The 23,548-nt window shown below is 32.9% G+C and overlaps 1 protein-coding gene, 2 long non-coding RNA genes and 1 pseudogene across 3 annotated transcripts; 3 read left to right on the top strand and 1 right to left on the bottom strand.

Annotated features, from left to right (window-relative positions):
• LOC107011654 (cathepsin B-like protease 2) lies at positions 1-3,828 on the top strand. The gene is made up of 11 exons (XM_015211238.2): positions 1-223; positions 1,335-1,388; positions 1,487-1,567; positions 1,827-1,983; positions 2,093-2,097; positions 2,192-2,266; positions 2,487-2,612; positions 2,723-2,941; positions 3,065-3,178; positions 3,277-3,312; positions 3,523-3,828. Exons 1-11 carry the CDS (start codon positions 155-157, stop codon positions 3,649-3,651), a joined length of 1,065 nt encoding a protein of 354 aa, XP_015066724.1. The 5' UTR covers positions 1-154; the 3' UTR covers positions 3,652-3,828.
• A 6,987-nt stretch (positions 3,829-10,815) lies between these two features.
• LOC107010032 lies at positions 10,816-11,312 on the top strand. The gene is made up of 3 exons (XR_003577055.1): positions 10,816-11,029; positions 11,097-11,159; positions 11,257-11,312. It is a non-coding gene; the product is annotated as an uncharacterized LOC107010032 (long non-coding RNA).
• A 1,319-nt stretch (positions 11,313-12,631) lies between these two features.
• LOC107010756 lies at positions 12,632-13,893 on the top strand. The gene is made up of 2 exons (XR_001455747.2): positions 12,632-12,708; positions 13,711-13,893. It is a non-coding gene; the product is annotated as an uncharacterized LOC107010756 (long non-coding RNA).
• A 183-nt stretch (positions 13,894-14,076) lies between these two features.
• On the bottom strand, positions 14,077-18,234 carry LOC107010654 (annotated as a pseudogene).
• Positions 18,235-23,548: the final 5,314 nt, after the last annotated feature.

Genomic DNA, 23,548 nt, shown 5'->3' with positions numbered 1-23,548 from the left:
CTTCTTGTTTGATGAAGGCATTTTTTTAATATATTGTCAGAGAATGGGCCAATAAAAATTGGTTCTTTTTTTTTCCTCTTTATATTATAAATACCTTTGAGATTCCACCAATTCCACAACACAATTGGAAAGCTTTAAAGAAAGAAAAAAAAAGATGGCCTTGACTTTGAAGTCATTAATAACTCCTTTGCTTTTTGGTGCTTTCTTTATCCTGATCTTACAGGTTTGTTTCTTCAATTTTTCTAAACATGTTGTATAGTACTATCTCTTTTATGATCTTTTGTGGGTTGTTCTTATTAAATTGTTGGTTTTGTTTAGATCAGAGACGGAGCTAGAATTTTGAATCTATCCGGTTTTAGATAAATCATTTGAACTAGATTGAATGAATTTTTCATAAACAACAACATACTAGTGTGATTCCGCGAGTAGAGTCCGGGGAAAGTAGGATAAGATAGGATGTAAGCCGAGCTTACTTCGACCTTTGTGTCATGTGTGAGATAGAAAGACTGTTTTCAATAAACCCTCGGGGTCATGGTTATTAGTTTTTGATGATTAAATGGAATAGCCTTTTGCTATTTCTTGAGAAAGATCAAAGATTGTTAAGTAAGTTGGATTTTATATGCTTAAGTTTCCCTTTGACTTGATATGATGAACATAAATGAATTTTAATGATTTTCTGATTTATATAATGGAAAAAAAGAAAGTAAAGACATGTTTTTGCAGCTTCAGTATATGGTTTGATGAGAAATTTTTATGTATTAGTTTAACTTACATGTTCCTATATAGTGTTTATACATAAACATACTTTTCAAACTTGGTCCCGGCAAGTAAGCACTCTAACTTTAAGTATGTACATCTGTACACCTCAACTCGACTCCAATGTGTTAGTTGGAAACTCCAACTTACAAAATGATCATCTGGACACCTCCAAAACTTATGTGTCATGTCAGATGTCCACGAGACGTTATGGGTACGAGTTGAAGTGTTCTGTTGTCAGTTGTGACCAAGTTGAGTTGTCTAAATATGCATTTTCAAATTGGAGTGCTCACTTGTCAGCTGAGACCGTGTTTGAGTGTCTGTTTATATATTATGTCTTCTATATATACATGAGTCTACATGAGAGGAAGTATTGCTTCATAAAGAAATACAAAAGGGGGAAAAAGAGAAGAAATAGTTGACTTGTTACAACTTCTGCTTGCTTTATATTTCGTCGTAATTTCCCCATGTTATAGTGTTTTAGTTGTATGATATATTAACTACATATTTTTGTCAATAAGAAATATTCAGGCTAAGAGTATTGTAAATTTGTAATGCTGTCTTTTTCTTGAAAGCAGGTTGCTGCAGAGAAGCCAATAACTGAAGCAAAACTTGAATCTGCAATCCTTCAAGTATGCTCTTTTCTTCATGATTCAAGAAGATGTTATTGTCATTGTGCTTAGGTCAAATTTAAAACTGAGACACCTTAAATTTTTGGATGATCATGTAGGACTCGATCATCAAACAAGTCAATGAGAATGCCGAAGCTGGATGGAAAGCTGCATTCAACCCTCAATTATCGAATTTCACGGTGAGACCGTCATATAGCTAAAGATTTAACTTGTAAAGGTCTAAACTTTTGCATTGTCATGACTCATGTCACCTAAAATATGACTTTACAATTACTTTCTGTAAAAAGCATGAGTTAGTAACTTTGAAACTAAGGCAACTTATTGATCACTAACAGTTGCATTTTCTTTTAGTGGGATGTTTCATACTTCCTCATTCAATTTTGCAGCTATACACCGAAAACATGCACTTATAATTATGTCCATATTTGGTTGTCACAGGTTTCCCAATTTAAGCGCCTTCTTGGAGTTAAGCCTGCAAGAGAAGGTGATTTGGAGGGAATTCCTGTTCTAACTCATCCAAAACTTAAGGAGTTACCAAAAGAGTTTGATGCACGAAAGGCTTGGCCTCAATGCAGCACAATTGGAAGAATTCTAGGTCAGTTATTTCACTTCCTTGTCCGTCCTTTCTAGCCATAGTTCTATAATAGAGATTCTGATGTTTTCTATCTTTGCACATCAATCACCGGGACAAATTTGCATCACAGATCAGGTGATTTTCTGCTACTGGTCTAGTTTCTTTCCATTAAATGTGCTAAATAGCACATTGCAGGTTCTCTCTAGTGGTCTAATCCTATATATTTCAGGGACATTGCGGTTCTTGTTGGGCTTTTGGTGCTGTTGAGTCGCTGTCTGATCGTTTCTGTATCCATTATAATTTGGTACGTTCTGTTGAACTATGTGATTACCTAATTTAAACTGTTTGAAATAATACATTTCACGAGCCTAATTCAACACGCCCTCTCATGTGTCAGCTTAATTCTATGTCACGACTCATGACTATGAGCCAAGCACGTAACCACCTCCTCATCTTAGCACACAAACTTGTGAAGTTTGACTGTAGTTACAGTCACTGATGTTAACTTTTAATGTGTAATGCAGAGTATCTCTCTGTCTGTAAATGATCTGTTAGCGTGCTGTGGCTTTTTATGCGGGAGTGGTTGTGATGGTGGATATCCTATAGCAGCATGGCGATACTTTAAACGTAGGGGAGTGGTCTCAGAAGAGGTAAATGGTGACTTAGTGTCACCTCAGTGAAATTACAGCTTTCTGTAAAACACCTAGAGTAGTATGGCTGTTTACGATCAATCACTAACAAATTGAGTACATGCTGGCAGTGTGATCCTTACTTCGACACTACTGGATGTTCCCACCCTGGTTGCGAACCACTATACCCCACTCCAAAATGTCATAGGAAGTGTGTCAAGGGGAATGTGTTATGGAGGAAATCAAAGCATTACGGTGTCAATGCATACAGGGTCAGCCATGATCCCCAGAGTATCATGGCGGAAGTATACAAAAACGGACCAGTTGAGGTCTCTTTTACTGTCTACGAGGTAACAAGGAGAAGGATTATGCCATACAGCTCTCAAATAACACATTGTCTGAGCTTATATAACCTTTGTTGTCTCTTTTTACTAGCAGCACTTTAATAACTTGAAACTTTTCGTCGATCACAGGATTTTGCTCACTACAAATCAGGAGTTTACAAGCATGTAACAGGGGGAAACATGGGAGGACACGCTGTTAAGCTTATCGGATGGGGAACTAGCGAGCAAGGAGAGGACTATTGGGTACTTTGATGTGTTCAAGTTATCGTCTTCTATTTACTATCGAAAATCACACATCATTTAGTCAATAATTTAATCACCTTCTTAATATCTTCTTGCAGCTCATTGCTAATTCTTGGAATAGAGGCTGGGGTGAAGTATGTTATATCCTTTTGAATAATTTTCTCCTTATGCCCTCACCACTTCTTGTTGAACATGCACTAACACACACACATATCTATACGACTTTTAACTTATATATACTGACAACGTGAATAGTATTTCCACCGGTTAAAGCAAGTTATTTACTACAAATCGTACATTGTCAGTGCACGTAAGTTAAACTCTTATCTCTTTCATGATGACAGGATGGATACTTCAAGATTAGAAGAGGAACAAATGAGTGTGGCATTGAACATAGTGTGGTTGCAGGATTGCCTTCAGCAAGAAATTTGAATGTGGAACTTGGTGATGCTGTCCTTGATGCCTCAATGTAAATTGATATCTCTTCAACAAGAACATTACATAATAATACTAGCAAATTAATATGATACTTGGGATGAAAAAACCTTATGAATTTGCATATTTATCTTGTCGATTTAATCTGTATAATTCATAATTAATACTTGTTCTAATAGTAACTTTTCACTTTTCAATTTTACGACTTAAGAATACTTTTGCTGGTTACACTTACTCCCTCCGTTTCAGTTAGTTTCGATTTAACATGAAGTTCAAAAAAATAAAAAAGAATCATAAATTTTGTGTTCTTAAATCGAGACGGATCTAGGGTTTGTTAGGGAGTTCGCCTTAACCCCCTCAACAAAAATTACACGAAATATATAATGTACTTTTTTTAATTGTCTATGTATATACATAGAGAGATTTTAAATGTCGTGAACAGAAGACTTTAAGATTGGATCAGTAATTTATGGAGTTCAATTCAAAATTCACTTTGAGGTCGTGTGAACCTAAATTTAATTGGGATTTGAGGCATCGACCTAAAAGCTTTTTAAATAAAAATTAAAAAAAAACAACTCAACACAAAAACAGATAAAGTTATGCACAACTCGATGAAATGTGACTCGAATAATAATTTATACAATTTTCATTTTATATTACTTGATCCGTATTAACTATTTATCTCAAATTATTTATCATTTACTACAAATTATACATAATCGATGCACGTAAATTAAAATTCTATCTCTCCATGATGACGTGATGGATACTGTTGAATATTAACATTGCATTATACAAGTAGTTAGTTAGTTATGAAAGTTAGTTAGAGAGTTAGTTATCACATGTTTTAAATGTGTATTCTAGATTCTTCCATGTAATCTATAAATACTCTACTAATGCATAAGATCAAGTTAAGCTTTTGCATTTTATCAAATCAGCTTCATAGTTTCAGCCTTGGTTCTTGTTTGTTTGTGATTGCCATTGTTATGAAGCTTAAGCTTCTTGATATGGTATCAGAGCTTTGCTCGATCTGAGACTTTCTGTGTACGATTACATCTTGTAATCCTCTTCTTCTTGTTCTTCGTTTCTGGTTTTTGATTGTGGTTCGATCTGCGATTGCTTCTGGCAACTTTTTCTTCTTCTTCTTCTCTGTTTTCTGGATTATTTGTTGGTTCTGTTCATCCATGGCGGATACTACTGCAAGTTCTGGCCAATCTGGAGGTCCTACTAGTAGTACAATTGATTCCAATCATCCCTACTATATACATCCATCTGATAACCCTGGAGCGATGGTGGTACCAGTCCAATTTACTGGAGTAGGTTTTTGCTCATGGAGACGTAGTGTTCTGAGAACACTTTCAGTGAAGAACAAGCTAGGCTTTGTTAATAGAGATTGTCCACGTCCTCGATCAATTGATCCATCATACAGATAATGGGAGAGATGCGATAACATTGTTACTTCTTGGATTCTGAATTCACTGTCTAAAGAAATTGCTGATAGTGTCGAGTACGTTCAGGATTCTGCAGAATTGTGGAAGGAATTGGAGGATAGGTATGAGCAAACAAATGGTGCGAAGTTATACCAGATCCAACGAGAAATTAATGACTTGTCGCAGGGATCTCTTGATATTACAGGTTACTACACCAAGCTGAAAAAGCTATGGGAGGAGATAAGTGCCTTAAATGCCAAAGCTCAATGCACTTGCAACTGCATTTGTGGAGCAAAGGCACTTACTCACAAAGCAGAACAAGATAGGAGATTAATCCAATTTCTCATGGGATTGAATGAGATGTACACAGTTATTCGTGGAAGTATACTTATGATGAATCCACTGCCAACTTTGGCTCAGGCTTTTTCTCTACTAGTTCAAGATGAACACCAAAGAGAAATCAAACCTTCTAGCTTTCTCAATGCAGAATCTACTGCTTTATATGCTGGAAACATCAGGCCTTCTTCATCAGCTGGTGGGAACATCAGACCTTCTTCATCAGCTGGAAATATCAGGCCTCCTTCATCCTACAGAAAAAATTATACTCCTAATAACTCACATGGACATTCTCAGCTTCAATATAAGGACAGGTTTTGCACTCATTGCAACAGGACTGGTCATCTTGCTGAGAGGTGCTATCAACTTCATGGATATCCAGCTGGTTCAAATACAAATCAGAGAAACAATTCGATTCCAAGGCCTAACAATTTTCGCAAGGGGAACCAAAGGAACAACAGGGAATCTGGGAATAATGTTGTGGCAAATGCAAGTTGCACACCAGACTTTGCCCCTGGGAAGAGAACAGATGAAGAAGTGTATAATGTGAGCCTTACCAAAGACCAATATGGTCATGTTCAAGGCATACTTCAGCAGTTCCACAAGAAAAATGAGAATGAAGGTGGATCTAATACAAATACAAATTCAAACCTTGCTAGTGGACCATCAACTGACTTTGCAGGTAACATTGTTTGCACTTCTTCTATTGAATTTGGAAAACTGTCATGTAAATGTTTCAAGAACAAGTCTGACTTATGGATACTAGACTCAGGAGCCTCAAACCACATGACCTTCAATATATCTCTACTACATAACATCACTCTTTTGCCATATCCCTTGTTAGTTGCCTTACCTAATGGATACAAAGTTAAGGTGACACAGGTTGGTAGTGTAGCACTAGGACCCATGATCAATTTAGACAAAGTCTTGTATGTGCCATCTTTTAAGTATAACTTGATTTCTATTCATACTTTGACTGCACACACAGAATACACTATCAGTTTCACCAAGAATTTTTGTTTCATGCAGGCCCCTTCAATGAAGAGGCCTCTGGAAATTGGTAGTGCAGAAGAGGGTCTCTATTTCCTGTGTCCAAGTTGTTTGAAGAGTTCCTGTAATGTTTCAAAATGCAATAAAATTTCATGTAATTCTTGTAATGCCTATAACAAAAGACAGTATGTTCATTCTCTAGATGATAAACAATGTACTCTCCCTATTCTCAATAAGAAACATTCATGTTCAACATCTGATGCATCAAATTATGTTTCCTGTCCAAAATCTTGTATTTCTAACACTCAACCATGTGATAAAAATCATGTAGATATTGTGTGGCATAACAGATTGGGACATGTACCTTTTGTCAAAATGAGAAATATCTCCTCTATTCCTGTAGAATTCTCAGCCAAACAGCCTTTTATGTGTTCTATTTGTCCTATGGCAAGACAAGAAAGACTCCCTTTTAAACCAAGAACCACCCTAACATCACACATTTTTGAACTACTACATATTGATCTGTGGGGGCCTTACAGTACACCAACATATAACCATTTTAAGTACTTCATGACCATTGTAGATGACTTTAGTAGAGCTACTTGGACTCAATTATTAAGTACTAAGAGTAATGCTTTACAAACTCTCAAAAACTTTATTACCATGATAGAAAATCAGTTTGAAGTTACTGTTAAGAAAATCAGAACAGATAATGGTTTGGAATTTGTCAATACAGAAGCTGCAATTTTTTTCAAAACAAGAGGTATAATTCACCAGAAAACTTGTCCTTATACACCTCAACAAAATGGTGTGGTAGAAAGAAAACACAAACACCTTCTTGAGACTGCTAGAGCCTTACTATTTCAATCCAAACTACCTGTCAAATACTGGGGAGAATGCATTCTCTGTGCAACTTATATAATAAATAGGCTCCCATCCACTGTTTTGAACCAAAAATGTCCATATGAAGTTTTATATTTCAGAAAACCTCTTTATTCACACATGAGAAGTTTTGGATGCCTTTGTTACCCTACTGTCCCTATACCTCATAGAGCTAAGTTTGAACCAAGAACTACCCCTCACATATTCATTGGATATCCTCATGAGACAAAAGGATACAAAGTTCTAAGTATGTCCACAGGCAAGATACATGTGTGCAGAGATGTTATTTTTCATGAAAATGTTTTTCCTTTTAGTGATTCTTTTTCAAATACAACTGATTCACCTTTTTCATTATTGCAATTACCTCATTTCATTGATATTTTAGATGATTTTAATAAGGATGGCACACAAGACACTCTAAATAGCTCAAATAGTCCTAATGCTGCTTGTGACTTGTCACCTAATCTCACTGTATCTTCCCCTTCTATATCTCCTGCACCATTACTTGTTAATCAACCTAGAAGATCCACAAGATATCACAAACTTTCAAAGCATCTGAATGACTATGTTCATTCTATACCTCTACTTAAGCCACCTGCTTCTCAAACTTCAAATACCACCCCTTCTCTTCAGGCCCTTTTCTCCAATCACCACCACCTGGCTCATAGTGATCTAATTCCTACTAGTCAAGATATTGTTAGAAATATTTGCATTGACAGGGAACCAACTTCATATGAAGAAGCTGTCATTGATCCTGCATGGCAGGCTGCCATGACACAAGAGTTTGATGCACTACACTTAAATCACACTTGGGATTTAGTTCCACTTCCTCTTGGAAAGAAAGCTATAGGCTGCAGGTGGGTGTACAAGGTAAAACAAAAAGCAGATGGTACAATAGAAAGACTCAAGGCCAGACTTGTGGTAAAAGGTTACACACAACAGGCAGGCATTGACTATACTGAGACCTTCTCACCTGTAGTGAAGATGACCACAGTCAGGGCATTGTTGATCACAGCAGTAAAACAAGGTTGGAATATGTATCAATTGGATATAAATAATGCTTTCCTTCATGGTGATTTACATGAGGAAGTGTACATGGAAGTACCACCTGGACTTGCAGTCCAATCCCCTAATTTGGTATGCAAATTAAACAAGTCCCTTTATGGACTCAAGCAGGCCAGCAGACAATGGTATGCTAAGCTCACTGAGGCTTTATGTTCTAGGGGATATGCTTACTCCATGTGTGACTATTCTCTATTCTACAAGAAGACATCAAACTCAGCAGTTTATGTGGCTGTGTATGTTGATGATATAGTCCTTACAGGAACTGATGTTGATGAGATAGCAGACCTGAAAGTTTATCTACACAACAAGTTCAAAATCAAAGATTTGGGATTACTTCATTATTTCTTGGGGATGGAGGTACTTCACACAGCTCAGGGAATCATTATATCACAGAGGAAGTTTGTACTTGATTTGTTGAAGGAGTATGATTGTCTAAATATGACTTCCTTATCTTCCCCTCTTGATCCAAACACAAAACTAAGAGCTAAGGAAGGTTCAGTTCTAAGTGATAGTACTTACTACAGAAAGTTAATTGGAAAACTTAACTTCCTTACAAACACAAGATTGGATATTGCTTTTAGTGTACAGCACTTAAGCCAGTTTATGCAGGATCCTAGAGAGCCACACTTACAAGCTGCTTTTCATCTTCTAAGATACTTGAAGACTGATCCTACATTGGGTTTGTTTTTGTCCAAAGATGCAGATTTTTCTATAAAAGGCTACTGTGATTCAGATTGGGCTTCATGTCCAGATTCCAGAAAATCTGTGAGTGGATTCATTGTTTTACTTGGTGGCAGTCCAATTAGCTGGAAATCAAAGAAGCAAGAAACCATTTCCCTATCATCAGCAGAGGCTGAATACAGATCACTCAGGAAAGTAGTTGGTGAATTAGTTTGGCTTAGTCGATTGCTTACTGAATTGGATGTTCCTTATTCAAAGCCTATCTCAGTGTTTTGTGACAGCCAATCTGCATTACACATAGCCAAGAATCCTGTTTTTCACGAAAGAACCAAACACATTGAAGTAGATTGTCATTTTGTGAGACATATTCTACAACAAGGACTTATCTCATTGCATCACATTTCCACACAAGATCAGTTGGCTGACATATTGACAAAGGCCTTAACAGGGATCAAACATTCTTCTGTTCTTGACAAGTTGGCAGTGTTGTCTTCACCTCCAACTTGAGGGGGGTGTTGAATATTAACATTGCATTATACAAGTAGTTAGTTAGTTATGAAAGTTAGTTAGAGAGTTAGTTATCACATGTTTTAAATGTGTATTCTAGATTCTTCCATGTAATCTATAAATACTCTACTAATGCATAAGATCAAGTTAAGCTTTTGCATTTTATCAAATCAGCTTCATAGTTTCAGCCTTGGTTCTTGTTTGTTTGTGATTGCCATTGTTATGAAGCTTAAGCTTCTTGATAATTAAGCAAGGAATGTAGACGACTTGTTAAACTCTAGGTAATTAAGGAGTCAACATTATGATGATGTAGAATAAAGGATTGGAATGCTTTCCTCAGTCATGTAGTCATTTTTAGGGCACAAAGAAGATGCTGCAGTTGTAATGCTGTAATTAATTAATTCCAAAAGTTTTTTAGATAGTAGAATGTTGGCTGCCTCAAGAAAAACTGGGTAGGAAGTGTTATAATTTTGACAAAAAGAATCTGACAGAGAAGTCAACTCAGCTAGGTGGTCCCACAAATGGAGAGAAGAATATAGGCAAATCAAATGGTGGTATAGAATACCCATCGGATGACCGGATTTTTGAAGGAAAAAGCGCTGACAAATTGTTGTACTGGCACATAGATAGTGGAGGAAGATATTCATGAATGAAATTGTGGGTTGTTTTGGTTTTGCAAGAATGTGGTTGCAGTTTTTTGGCTGTTGGCTATGTGCTACTTTGTACATGAATTTTGGGGAAGAAGAAAGCCAGTAGGTATCCTGCATATATTTATTTAGAGGGCACTCTTAAGTTCTACAGCTTGTCTGCCCTTTATTTTAGGTGGGATAATCAAGTACAGTCTTCTTTTATTTGAATCATTGATAATTAGTAGAGATTTTTTGGGTTCTGTTGATTTATGGTTAGCATGAAAAAACAGTCTTCAGTACTTATAATTTGGAATTTAGCAATTTTCCCCAAATTTTGTGGGTTATCATGATCTTGTCTAGAATTGTATTATTAAAGTCATAAAGATCCTATGTGGGGTAAAAAGTTGGATGGGTTTTCACATATTTTGTCAATATGAGGGAGGAAGGGTGGTTTTTTGTAGTTCCCCTTCTGTTTGCCCTCTTTCTTGGGTTATGGAGTTGTGATGTGCGGAAGTTGTCTCTGGTTTGTGGTGATGTATGGCGATTTAGTTGTAAACGTTTTTGGATGAGAATCTGATTCATGGGAACCAGGTTATGCTTCCTGCACCATGCACAGCCCAGCAATAAGGGGAAAAAAAGGATCAAAGTAGCATTCTGCATAATCATAAACTGTGTAGGCATCTTTAAGTGCAGCAATTCACTGGCTTAGTTACAAGACCAAGAAAGAGTTGGAGAACTCGAGAAGTTTGAAGACGTGCTCTCTATCTATGCTTTGCTTTGTAGATGATGTTAATCCATTATATAAATGTTAACCTGGCTCTTTCCTTCTGCTTAAAATCCAGGTGCATGGGGCATGGCTTCCACGTTGGCTTGAAGTTCATATGACTCACTACAAGGTATTTTGAGCAAAAATCATAACTAACCTTCTTGTAAATGGATTGCTGACTCTGCTGTGAATTTCAGTCTCTTCTGGAGAAGCATTGGGAGGAGCACGGAAAACCTGCTATGAACACGATGATACAGAAGGTACATGTCTTGTTGCTACTGGATCCTGTTTAACTATTGATTATTGAACGAATTCTTGTTTGAGTTACTATTCTATCCTGTTTCACTTGCTTCTTAGGCAGTTGAGAAGAAGGCTCAAGCTGAGGTATGGGCTGCGCCACATATAGAAACAGTAAGTCAGCTTTGCATCTTATTACCATATTCAGTTAAATTAATTTATTGGATGAGTTCTCGGCACTTAGGAAAGCCAGAAATGCTATGATGCCAAATACTTTGGAATGTCCCAAAATGGAAAAGAGTGTCATAAATATTGGAAAAAGATGGAGTAGGTCCTTCTTTTAGGGTATACCACTTCTTCCTTCTCTACAACATCCCAGTGTCTCACATTTCTATTCTCTGTTTCTCATCATTTTGTGTTAACCCAACCCATTTATTAACTCACCCCAATTTAACTTGCCCAACCCACCCATTTGGCACCTCTAGGTATACATTAGTGAGTAAGTTATTACATTAACTCCTCATCTCTTCATGGAAATAAGTACTTAAACAATAAAATGGTAGAGTATCTTTATTCTTCCCCAGAGGTGAGTTCTCTTATGACAGTCACCAGACATCCGGGGGAGGAAAATCAAGAGTTAGTAGGAACTTAAGAAATTTAGCAAGCCATACATCGATCAAGTTGCCACTGCTACAAAACCTCAGGTTGAAAAAGTTCGTATTGCTGTAAAGCCATATAGAGATGTGGCAGTTCATCATTATGGGAAGTTCCTGGAGTCTGCAACAATATACCATAATCACGTGTGTTAAAATAAGTGAAATGATAGTTCCTGAAATATTCAGATCTTGTATAGGTTTATTTGTGGTTGAGATATGCAAGTCATAGTCCGTTTCTAAACATTTCCTGTAATTTTACTGCTGCATCAGTTTCTCATGTATTCAAGTTCCGACAACCTCGTAGACCCAAAAATAAAATGTAATAAAATAAATTCTGGAGAGTCTGAAGTTACCTTTTCTGTCTGTCTTCTTGGCGCCTCTGTATTTGTATGCGAGAGGCTTAACTTTTTAGAATGATTTTGCTGAAGCTACTAAATTATCCACAATAACTTCGCTCGAATGTGTTGTAAATCAGTTGATGAAGAGTGCTTTAGCTTCCAGTTTGTATTCCCAACAATTTCCAATTTTCGAATGCTTTTGTGATTTAGCTCTGCCAGTAGGGAGTATCTGTTTGAGCTCTGTATTAAAAGGTAGATCCTTCACTTGGTATTGTCAAATGAAAGACAAACAGATCTTTAGGCAATTAGGGGTAAGGGAAAAGGGTCCAGCTAGGACAAATTAGTCTCTATTATTTATTATGTCTTAATTCATTAAGTGGAGGAAATGGTCATTTTTCTTCTGGTGGTTGTGTTTGATTCATCTTCTCTTTATGATGAAGAACATACCGAGTTTTTTTTGGGTTGGGGGGGGGGGTAGAGTGTACACATACCTTACACAAACAAGAGGGCGCACACAGACAAGTAGGGCGAGGTAGTACAGTGCTTTCATCAGACATCAAGTATTTCACATTTTGCAGGTATCACGTTAGCAATTTGCCTCCTTTATTTACCTGGTTTAAATTAATTTATGGATGCATTTATATATTTTGAGCTGAATTTATGTATGACTTGGATCAGAGTCACAGTGTTAGCTTTTCAGATTAAAGGTTAATGGTAGTAGTAGCATGTTTTTAAATTAGATTGCCTCTAAGAAATGTTCTGAAGTTCCTTGGCATACATGCCTGTACTTGTTCTTTTGTGCTGCTATAAGGTGACTTTTGCTAAAGAAAACACTATCATGTCAGTGTATTATTCATGGTTGGAACACGGGTAATTCTTGATGGCTTGTAACAAAAATAATGAGATCAGGAGTTGTTTATTTGGAAAATGTGAGTCGTGACAGTTCTTGGCCAGAAGCTGAAGTAGCACATTCCCCAAGTGATTGGTATAGGATTTTTTCTAGGGACTGGAGTTCCATGCTTTTGAGAATAAAGCAGTAAAACTAGGCCTCGGTAAGTCTCATTTTTCTACTCTTTCCTGGAAGTCGATGACTTAGCTTACTATCTTTGACACCAAAGAAGAGTTCGAATCAATGCTCAGGTAACCGTATCTCAAAGAAAAAAAAATGAGTTCAACTCAATGGTTTATTTTTGTCTTAGTTTATCCTCTGATTCCACATTGGAAGAATATCGATTTTCCCCAATAACAAGTAAACTTTTGTTTGTAAATACTGCATATTTGATTCAACTGAAGTGTGAAGTGACTTTTGCAACGTATGTGGTGAAAAAGGTCTACTCCCAAGGATGTCAATTAGTTGGTGACTGGCTAGCCAATACTGTAGCATTCTATGTTTCATGAGCCAAGGTAGTTTTTAAGAATGAATTCATAGTTTCAAAGAAAATAGTGTGGGAACATCAAACTATTACGTTCATATCGAGTGGCTATCTATCATCTTCTTTGACTAATTTTTGCAGTTCTTTCACAATTACAGTTTTTACTGCTACGTGTATGACACTGGGTTTGTTTCATCTCATTTGCAGATGGGTCATGTCATTGTTTCACCGGGCGCTTGGAGTATCAGTCAGATCTGCAGTTCTGCATACTATCACTGTTTTGTTGCTTTGGATAGTGTTGGTGTTTTGTGGTCTTTCCACTACTCGCTGTCAGGTTACAATGTTGCGACACTGTATTTTAGTTGTGTATTACATATCGAAGTAGCTGTATCAACATCTCCTCAGTCATATTTGATCATAGGTATAACGATGGAGGAAAAATTTATTCGAAAACTTAAATGGAGGATATATATAAACAGTTTACCGGAGTACACAGGTACGTTTGGCCTTTTTGTGTTGATAAATTTTCTATGTTGTTTGAACTTTGAATTGGTTTTGGATGAAGGTCGAAAATGCTACAAAATTAAAGCCATCCATTCAAACTTTATCCTATAAATAGATTTTTCCCCATCTCCAAACTACTAATTACTTTACATAGAGTACTACTTGTCTTCTAATTACATCTACTCGAATCCTTCAAAAAAAGCGCGATTTTTATAAGGTCTGATACGCGATTTTTTCGAAGATTCGAACAACATAGATCATCAATAGTTACCCCAACAGTTCTCTAAATCATGAGAACTATTTTTCAAAACCATAAATCTGCACTACTCATATCTTCACCATAACCAGCCTGATCATCATGAGCTGTCATCATCACATGAGAAGAACTCACATCTTGTCGCGGCCGTGGCGGTGGTGGTCCTGGCTGAGAAGTAGTGGCACCACCACCACCACCAAGATTAAAGTTCAAGCCTGAAATAGTAAAACCATTGCCTCCACCTAAGTTATAGTTATAGTTCATTTGGGATTGAAGAGTTGGATGCAAGTTCATCAAGTTAGACGATGACGACGATGAAACGCCTCGAAAAACTTCTTGAATATCTGGATGATTGATCATAGTGTGAGCACTTGATGATGATGATTTTCCCATGGCTAGTTGAAATGTATTATGTTCAACTTGTGGCATCATAATTTGTGAAGAAATGCATATTGTATTTGGATTGATTTGATCAAGTGTAGTGTAGGGGTTTACATGAATTCTTAAAGTATTGTTATTAGAAGAGTATCTTTTTCCTCCTGCATTACTCTTTTGGAATACACGGCAAACAATCCATTCATCTTGCTGAAAAATATTCCAAAGTACGTACATACAACACAAGTTAATTTAAATTCACACGGAATTTTAATAAGAAAAAATACGACTTTTGAAACTTATTGTTAAAACAATGCGTGTAAACGCACATATATGTTAGAGCTAGCTAGTGTAGAATAAATTAACCAACGATCAATTAAGATCGAGAAATTTAAACTATTTAAGTAGCTTAATTCAATACACTAAGCTCATGTTGAGAATTGAAATATTAGTAATTTCTGAAGAAACAATTAATAAAATTCTTTTTCAAAATTATTTTGGATTTGCACAATGCAATGTAATATGAGCAAATAAGAAAACTATTTTCTACAAGACTACAACTACATCGTTATCAATATATGTGTTCCTTCTGTACTAATTTATATGATGTATTTTCCTTTAATTTGATCTAAAAAATATGATATATTTCTATGTTTAGAATAATGCGTTAAATTTCAAGTATTTCCTTCGTTTCTTTTAGTTGTCATAGTTTTCTTTTTGAGAGTCAAACGATATGAATTTTAGCTAACGTTTTAAAATGTATTTTTTCATCAGAGGCGGACTCACACTTATAAGTGCGGTGTACGTGCAACTTCAGAAAAAAAACATTTGTACATATATATTTATCTTGAGAAACTGACAGAAACTAAGATATAATTACAGTGCACCATGATGAGCATATGAATGTCCTTTTGTTGTTAGTATTTAAATTCTGAGTTCACCCCTGCATACTGATATTAAAAAAAATTGCAACTTATAGTATTTGTTGTTTAGTTATTGAATGTCTAATATTTTTTTTCAAAAATATTGAATTAATGTAATATAATTTAACTTTAAAAATAAGTCAAACTGACTCTCCAAAAGAACAACATGACACTAAAAAGGAACAAAAAATTCATATTACTTCTAGCGAGAACGTTAAAATTTTAATACTACGAATAAAAAAGAAAAAAAGATCCCCCTTAGAGCTGAAACTATGCGCCTTATTCCATTTTCACGTAAAATAAAAAAAAAGGAATTGATATATTTATTAAATCCGTCAGGACTGACTAGAAAAGTAGAAGTACATACCTTGTGTGTTCTATAGGATGATTTGGAATGGAGTCTATATTCATGCATTACCCAATTGGTTTTTTCCCCTCTTGGTGCTCTTCCTTTATAAAATACCAATGTTTTCTTCATACCAACTAATTCTAAATTACTAAAAATCTCTTTGTCTTTGCCAGTGGTTTTCCAATATCCACTATTTGTTGCTCTATTTGTTCTCACTCCTGTTGGATACTTTCTATCTCTTAGGCTGAAAAAATATCATTCTTTTTCTCCTATTTTTGCCTTCCCTATATCATATAGTACAGACCGTTTTAAAATAAATATCACTTTATAATTAAATATCATTTGCATTAAGAAATCAAATAAATATAATGCGTAGTTTACTCTACTTGTCACATTTTATGCTTCATTTTTTTGTTTCTTGAGAATTAAAGTTTTTTCTTTGACACCAATTTTTTCATATTTCACTTAATTTTTTTGAATTGTTGATTATTTTGGGGCTACGAGTATTACTTTTTACATAGTTTATTTAAAATATGTTATATTTGTGTTTTTAGTCAGAATTTGAAAGGTTGACTTTCGAAGTCAAAATGAGTCTTTTCTTTGTAGGTTATTTGGTGGCTAACAATACTTTTACTTTTTACATAGTTTCAAAATATGTAAATTTTATTTTAAAATTTTAAAAGATTTCATATCTGAATTTATAATCAATTTTTTAAAGATTAACTCTCAAAGTCAGAATGATGCCACATAATTTGAGACAAAGAAAGTAATAGTTCAAGAACTGTTTTTTTTTTTTTTGGAACAAGAAAAAGAAAATTTTCTTAATTTATTTTTGTTATAACAATTTAATTTGATGAAGCTTGCAAGCAATTAAAAATGGAGGTTTTAACCAAACTAAGTCATTATATAAAGTCATTCACCAAAATAATATGTTTTTCTAAAATTTTACAAAACTAGTATAAACGTATTCCACAGTAACGTTTTAGGATATATTTATTTTTTAAAAGTTGATGGCGTCAGCTTTATATACGTTACTCACAGTAACGTTTTACTCCTAAAACGTTACTCATAGTAACGTTTTAGGAGTAAAACGTTACTGAAGATAATGTTTTAGGAGTAAAACGTTACTTACAGTAACGTATATCAACCTAATGCTGTTAGTTTTTAAAAAATAAAATATACCCTAAAATGTTACCGTGAAATACGTTTATACTAGTTTTGTAAACTTTTAGAAAAATGTATTACTTTGGTAAATTGTTTTATATAATGGCTTAGTTTGGTTAAAAATTCTTAAAAATGCACCATAGAGTAGGCTTTAATTTTATGTATTTATATTTAGTGAAGCGTGCATAGAGCGTTATTTACCTAATAAGGTAATTAACGTTATAAAAAAGATAATTACAAATTACTTTATATGACATATTAGGTGAAATAAATGACAACATGTTATAATTAATGTCAAAGTTGCTGTAAAAATTATTTATAGTATTGTATATAAGTTAAATCATATCAAAACGTAATTATATGCTCTTATATATATATATATATATATATATNATATATATATATCACGATTTTCAAAGAATTAAAGAGGGTGTTGTAGGAATTAAGAGGAAAAATAAAAATAAAAAACAAATCCATATTTTGTTTAATATGTTCAAAATTTTATAGCTTGATTTATAGAACTACATAACTTAGGTCCATTTAAGGAGAAAGAAGTGCTTATTTTATTGGATTTTAAAATTTTATTTTCAGGACTAGAAACATGACACATCTGATTAAAATGTCATATACGAAAAAAAACCATTTCAAAACCCTAGCTCTTGCTTTCTTAATTTATATAACCATATGTGTTACTACCATTTACGAAAAAGAATTGCTCGGGTGGTAACCACCCATCTGAAGATCATTGTGAGTTCGAGTCAGCAAAGAAGCAAAAAGGGTGGGATCGACCTCTTAAGGAAGGGCTAGAAAAAAATGTATTACTACTATTTAATTTCAATATGCTTATTGTAAATACATGCTTAAGTAATTAACAAGTTTTGAGGATTGTAAATTACAACTAATTAATTAAGTATATACCTGGAAGATCCCATGGCTCAGATTTGTTTAAATCAACATCTCCAATAGCCCTTGCAATAAAATTATTAGAATCTGAAATTTTATTCATAAGATAATATGTTATAAGTTCTTCATCACTTGGATGAAATCTAAATCCTGGTGGTAAATCAATTTCTTCCTTTACTTCTCCTTCCATTTTTCAAGATTTTCGATGAAAAAAAAAAAACCCTAAACCTTGAAACTTAATTGAAAACCTAAAGAACTTCTCAAACAAGAGAGAAAAAAAAAAGTTTTTACTTCAAGGGATATATGGAAATTAATTAGGATTTTGGACTATGGCTAGTTAACTAATTATTTATTGTTGGATTATGTTGCCAAAAAACTTTTTTGTTGCTTAAATTTAGAGAATATAAATGGATCTTTGGATAACTTGTTGCTAAACATTTGTTACAAGTATAAGCTTGAGGGTTAATCTTATATTATAGGGGAAAATTAATATAGTTTTCTTCTTGTTGAATTTAAAGAAGATATATAATGTGTTTGAGAAGCTCTCACCTACCATGCATCTTAAGGTACACGGTTCCAAGTGAACTTTTTTAAAAATAATCGTGGTTTTTAGGTCAATTTTTATGTATCTCGACTAATTTTACTTGTCACTTTTGAGTACATCAAGACTGAACAGATAAAAAAAATTACATCGTATTTTTTTTGTCATCCGCTAGTTTTAAAACCAAGTCTGCATAGGTCTCAACCAATCTATTGACCACGAGAACAATCAGGTCCCTTATGACCTCTTAATTTGGTTAATTAAGGAAAACACATGATCTTTTTATTTAATTTTCATAAGCCATCATGCACCTCCAGGTAAGTACAAAAAATTTATAGGGATACAAACCTTACCTAAGTACAAATTAAATTTAGGTTAAATAAGTTTAACCTTTTTTAAATGGGAAGGGTTAGCCTATATAGATACTTCCAAACGAAGAAGAGAGAAATCAATACAAAATTACAACGACACCAATATATTCAGAACAATCCCACTAAGTGGAGTCTGAGGAGAATAGAGTGTACACAAATTTCATTGTTATTTCGTGAAGGTAAAGACTTTTTCCGAAAAATTATCGGTTCTAGTGCATCAAACTCAAGTAAAAAAAAGAAGAAAACATAGCCGTTAGTAAGAAAACTAGGAAATTAAAGCATTATAAGGTCTACTCGAAAGAAACAATTAATTAAGAAAACTAGGAAAGCATGGTAAAGTCTACACGAAAGAAATAATTACAACAATAAAATAGTGTGATAATCGAGACACAATAAACAACATATGATAAGAACTAGAACGGTACGGCTACTTCTACGACAGGTACTTAACGGACATCACGACAACAATACTCCACCCCCACTAAACTTCTATCCTAATACGTAACCTCCACACCTTCTTATCTAGAATCATGTCATTGGTAATATAAAGCTGCGTCATGTCCTGTCTAACCACCTCTCTGGCGTACCTCTTACCACTAGCCTCTCGCACCTTTTTATTGGGCATTAACACTTGTTCTCCTCTACACATATCCGAATTATTTATATCACGTTCCAACGAACAGTTACATTTTATCAAATATTTTTTCTATGCTAGGTAGTTGTCATTTATCTAATTGAAAAAATATCCCTTCACCTCTTTTAGTAATTGATTTTTGAATTTGTTAGGGACCTCAATCGCAATAGCAGTTCCTGGGCCACAAATGCAAACTCGTAAAAATGCATTAATTAGTTTTGTTAAAATTTAGCATTTTTCTCTAAGCGAAAAATTTATCAGTAATTTCAATTAAAATGATCAATTATAATCACTTATAAAATTAAAAATAAATTTATAAAAAAACTACAAAATCAAATTTCCGTCATATTTTACTTGTTATATACTTCACCATACATATGTTTTTTTTTATTAATTAATTAAATTACTACAGCAATCCACGCGTACAATGTCATTATCAGTTATTGTATTGATTTTATTTCTCGCCGTTAACTTAAGTCGTACAAGTAATTATATTTTCTTTTTCCATATTCAAAAATAGGGTAGACGCTTGATATTCGATTTGAAAATTTTAAATTTTCGATTTGACACTAATCAATAGTTAAAAATAGATATTAAAAATTAATTTTTCAAATTTTGATTTGGTTCGGTAATTTGGTAAATCAATTCTATCAAAGAATGACAAAAGTTTCACATTGGTAGTTAATGAGATTCGTGAACTACTTATAAGGCTTGGAGTTTGGACAATCCTCTTTCCTTTGAGCTAATTTTTGGGATGCAAATTAGGTCTACGACCTAATTTAACAAAACTTTAGTTTGGTACTTTAGAAACACATGTCTTTTAGTTCAAATTATACATGTTAATGGACGTGTTGATATGGAAATATTGAATACCAATAATATTAATGTCTCATACTAAATTCAAACTCGAATATCGTAATTCTAAAAAAATATTCGCGAATATCATATTAAAATCAAATTATCAAATACCAAATTTTAATTTATTTGACTTGATTCGGTAATTAGGTTTTCAATCTGCTGAAGGGTCGATTAGTTTGCACTTCTTTCCAAATTATTTTTATTTTTAAATACTACAAAAATTTTGAAAAAAATCTTCATATAAAATTATAGGTGGTCTAGGCCATTTTGCATCATAAAAAATGTAACAAGGGAGGAACTCAAGCTAGTGAGATTTTAATATATGAGTGATTAGGCCAGAAAACTTTAATTTTGTATGCAAATTAAATGCATTACTTTAATCACATTGCATGCCTTAGTTAATTAATTCTTCTTCTGTGTTAATTTAAAAAAAAAATATTTATTTTATTAATAGTTTTTAGTTATAACTTTTAAGATATCATGTTTAAGATTATAAAAACATTTTAATTAGTATATTCTACATATTTTCGATTTAAGATGATAATATTTAAAAATTATGTTTACCTTTTTAAATTTTGTGTCAAATTTAAATTAGACAAATATATTAAAATAGATAAGTAATGCATACTTGACTTTTAAGTTAAGTTTCTTTCTTTTTATCTTAATTAAAATACATATCCCTAATATGTATAATTGAGGCCTTGAGGGGCTTGTTTGCTTAGATCATCTCTCATTTTTAGAGTATTTGACTTTCAAAGTTTACTTTTTCTATTAAATAAAAGTCACTTTACTTCACTAAATTAGCTTCAATGATCATCTTTAGCGGAGAATCTAATATTTATATCATAAAAAATAATAAAAAAAGATTTAATGGGAATTATGTTTCTATTAAAAGTCAATTCACTTGATTATCGGTGATTCAAATTACTACCTTCAGCGAAGAATCTAGTATTTTTAGAATATGAATAAACCATAAAAAATAACAAAATATTGCGAATATGAATGTACCATAAAACAATAAAAAAACATATATTTTAAAATTTTATGGAAATTGATCCCTAATCATAACTCAACTTTCAATGAAGTGGTTCATCTAATCTTATTGTAATATTAGTGTCAATAGATAATATTATACTAATTTCAAAAAATATAAACATAAAAATATCTAATTTACGTAAAGATTGACATGTGAAATGGCTACTCAAGTTAATTAGTGACCTAAAGCCAAAAATAAATCTGAGGCCTAACTTTTAATTACTTTTTTTTAAATTTATAACCTACAAAATTATTTCTTTCCTTTTAATTAAAAAACTTTATTTTTTCTTATCATCTTAAACTAAAGGTATACATATAATATACAAAAATATTTTTTAATCTTGTAGTCTTAAACATATCGTGTGGAAGTTAGATTTAGAAATTAATAACAAAGAAAGAAATATTATTTATTGTTTCAAAACAAATTTAAAAAAAAGATGAATAATTTAAAAGATATGGAGTAGTATATTTTTCTATTAAAAAGGCTTATAATAATTTCATTATTACTTAAAAAAAAGAAAAATAATAATAATTAAAATACTAATTTAGAATCCAATCCAACCTAATATATATTTGCACTCATATGTTTGTTCAGTATTATTTTCACATTTCAGTCATTAATTTACAACATTTCATATGTTAAAATATTGTTTTGATTAATACTAAATGAACGAAAACTCGACCAATTTTTATTATTAAAAGGGATGAATCAAGTCAGATATTGGGTTAAATTCTAACTTAGTTCAATTTTTTGATTATTTTGTTAGAATTACTTTTTTATATAAAAATATCAAATGTTTTAACGTTATTAAATATCGCTGGTTAAAAAATAATTGTGAAGATAATCATTTAAGCTAATTAGGTAAAAAAAAAGAACTTTTTGAAGTATAAAAACGATGAATAACTTTAATTTGATGATCGATCATTTCAAATTATTAAGTGATCAATCGAGCAGAGCAATCAATTTTATTAAATTGAGTTATTATGGAAAGAATATATGAATATATCGTTGTTTTATATTGTAGTATAACTTTTAAAAGTTTATCGATCATGTTATGTTTCAATATCTTCAATCGTCATGATTTCACGCTTGAATTGGGATGTGTATATACATCCATACACCATGACAAACTAAAATGTTCTACTTATTTTTTTATATTTATATACATATAATTCTTTTTACATTCGATCGATATATATGTTTTTATTTTTTTCCTATAATTTCCATACAAAATAATCCATTTTCATAGAAATAACAAAAAGGACATATAAACATTTTCACATCACTATGTAAATAGTAATACACATTATTTGTCCTTCTTTTATTTATTACTTTATTATATAATATGTGAGTTTATGTATAACTACTATACAGAAAATTATGAAGATAATAATGTAATTATCAAGAAAATATGTCAAGTCATACAAGTAACTATAATTTCAAAGTTATGTAGTTAGGGCTAACGAGTTAATTAATTAAGATTTCGTGCTTGTTTTAATAAAACATTGCACTTTATGTTATTTAACGATGATTTTGTCTAAAATTATTGAGAAAGTAGTTGATATGTCTGTTTACATCCCCACTCTTTCGAAATAGGGCGAAACGTCGCGGCAACTCGAAAATGATTAATTGATTCAATTTTAGCAAAGTTATAAAAATAAACGAGTTTTAAAAAAAGAGTCGCCACCTAATTTTTAGGAAAACTAGGAAACCAATTATTAATCTACGAAACCAATTGATTCTAGGTAAGGGGTTCAAGTTATTCCGAAGGGAAGGGGTTAGGCACCCTTCGGAATCCACAATTGTGGTTCCCGACTGAATTCATTTTTTTTTTCAAATTGAGGAAGAATATAATAAACACATAATAAACACACAATATACACAATAAAGCAATAATTATCGGCCTAAAGTTTGCCTAACGTCAATATTCACAAAATAATGAATGAAATATAATTCGAACTTCTTCGAATAATTTCAAGGAGAAGCACCTCCGGGTACCTGTAAAGACACTTAGTAAAAGAGTTAGTGCCAAAATAATATAAATAAAAATAAATAACTCAAATAATAACTAAAAATAAAAATCCGTCTTATTAACATGGGAGGCCTTGGAAATCGACGGTAATTTCTTCAT

The sequence above is a fragment of the Solanum pennellii genome, chromosome 2 (assembly GCF_001406875.1).
Source record: "Solanum pennellii chromosome 2, SPENNV200".
NCBI lineage: Eukaryota > Viridiplantae > Streptophyta > Magnoliopsida > Solanales > Solanaceae > Solanum > Solanum pennellii.
Note: the sequence above shows the minus strand (reverse complement) of the source record. Positions and strands in the feature narration are given on the sequence as shown.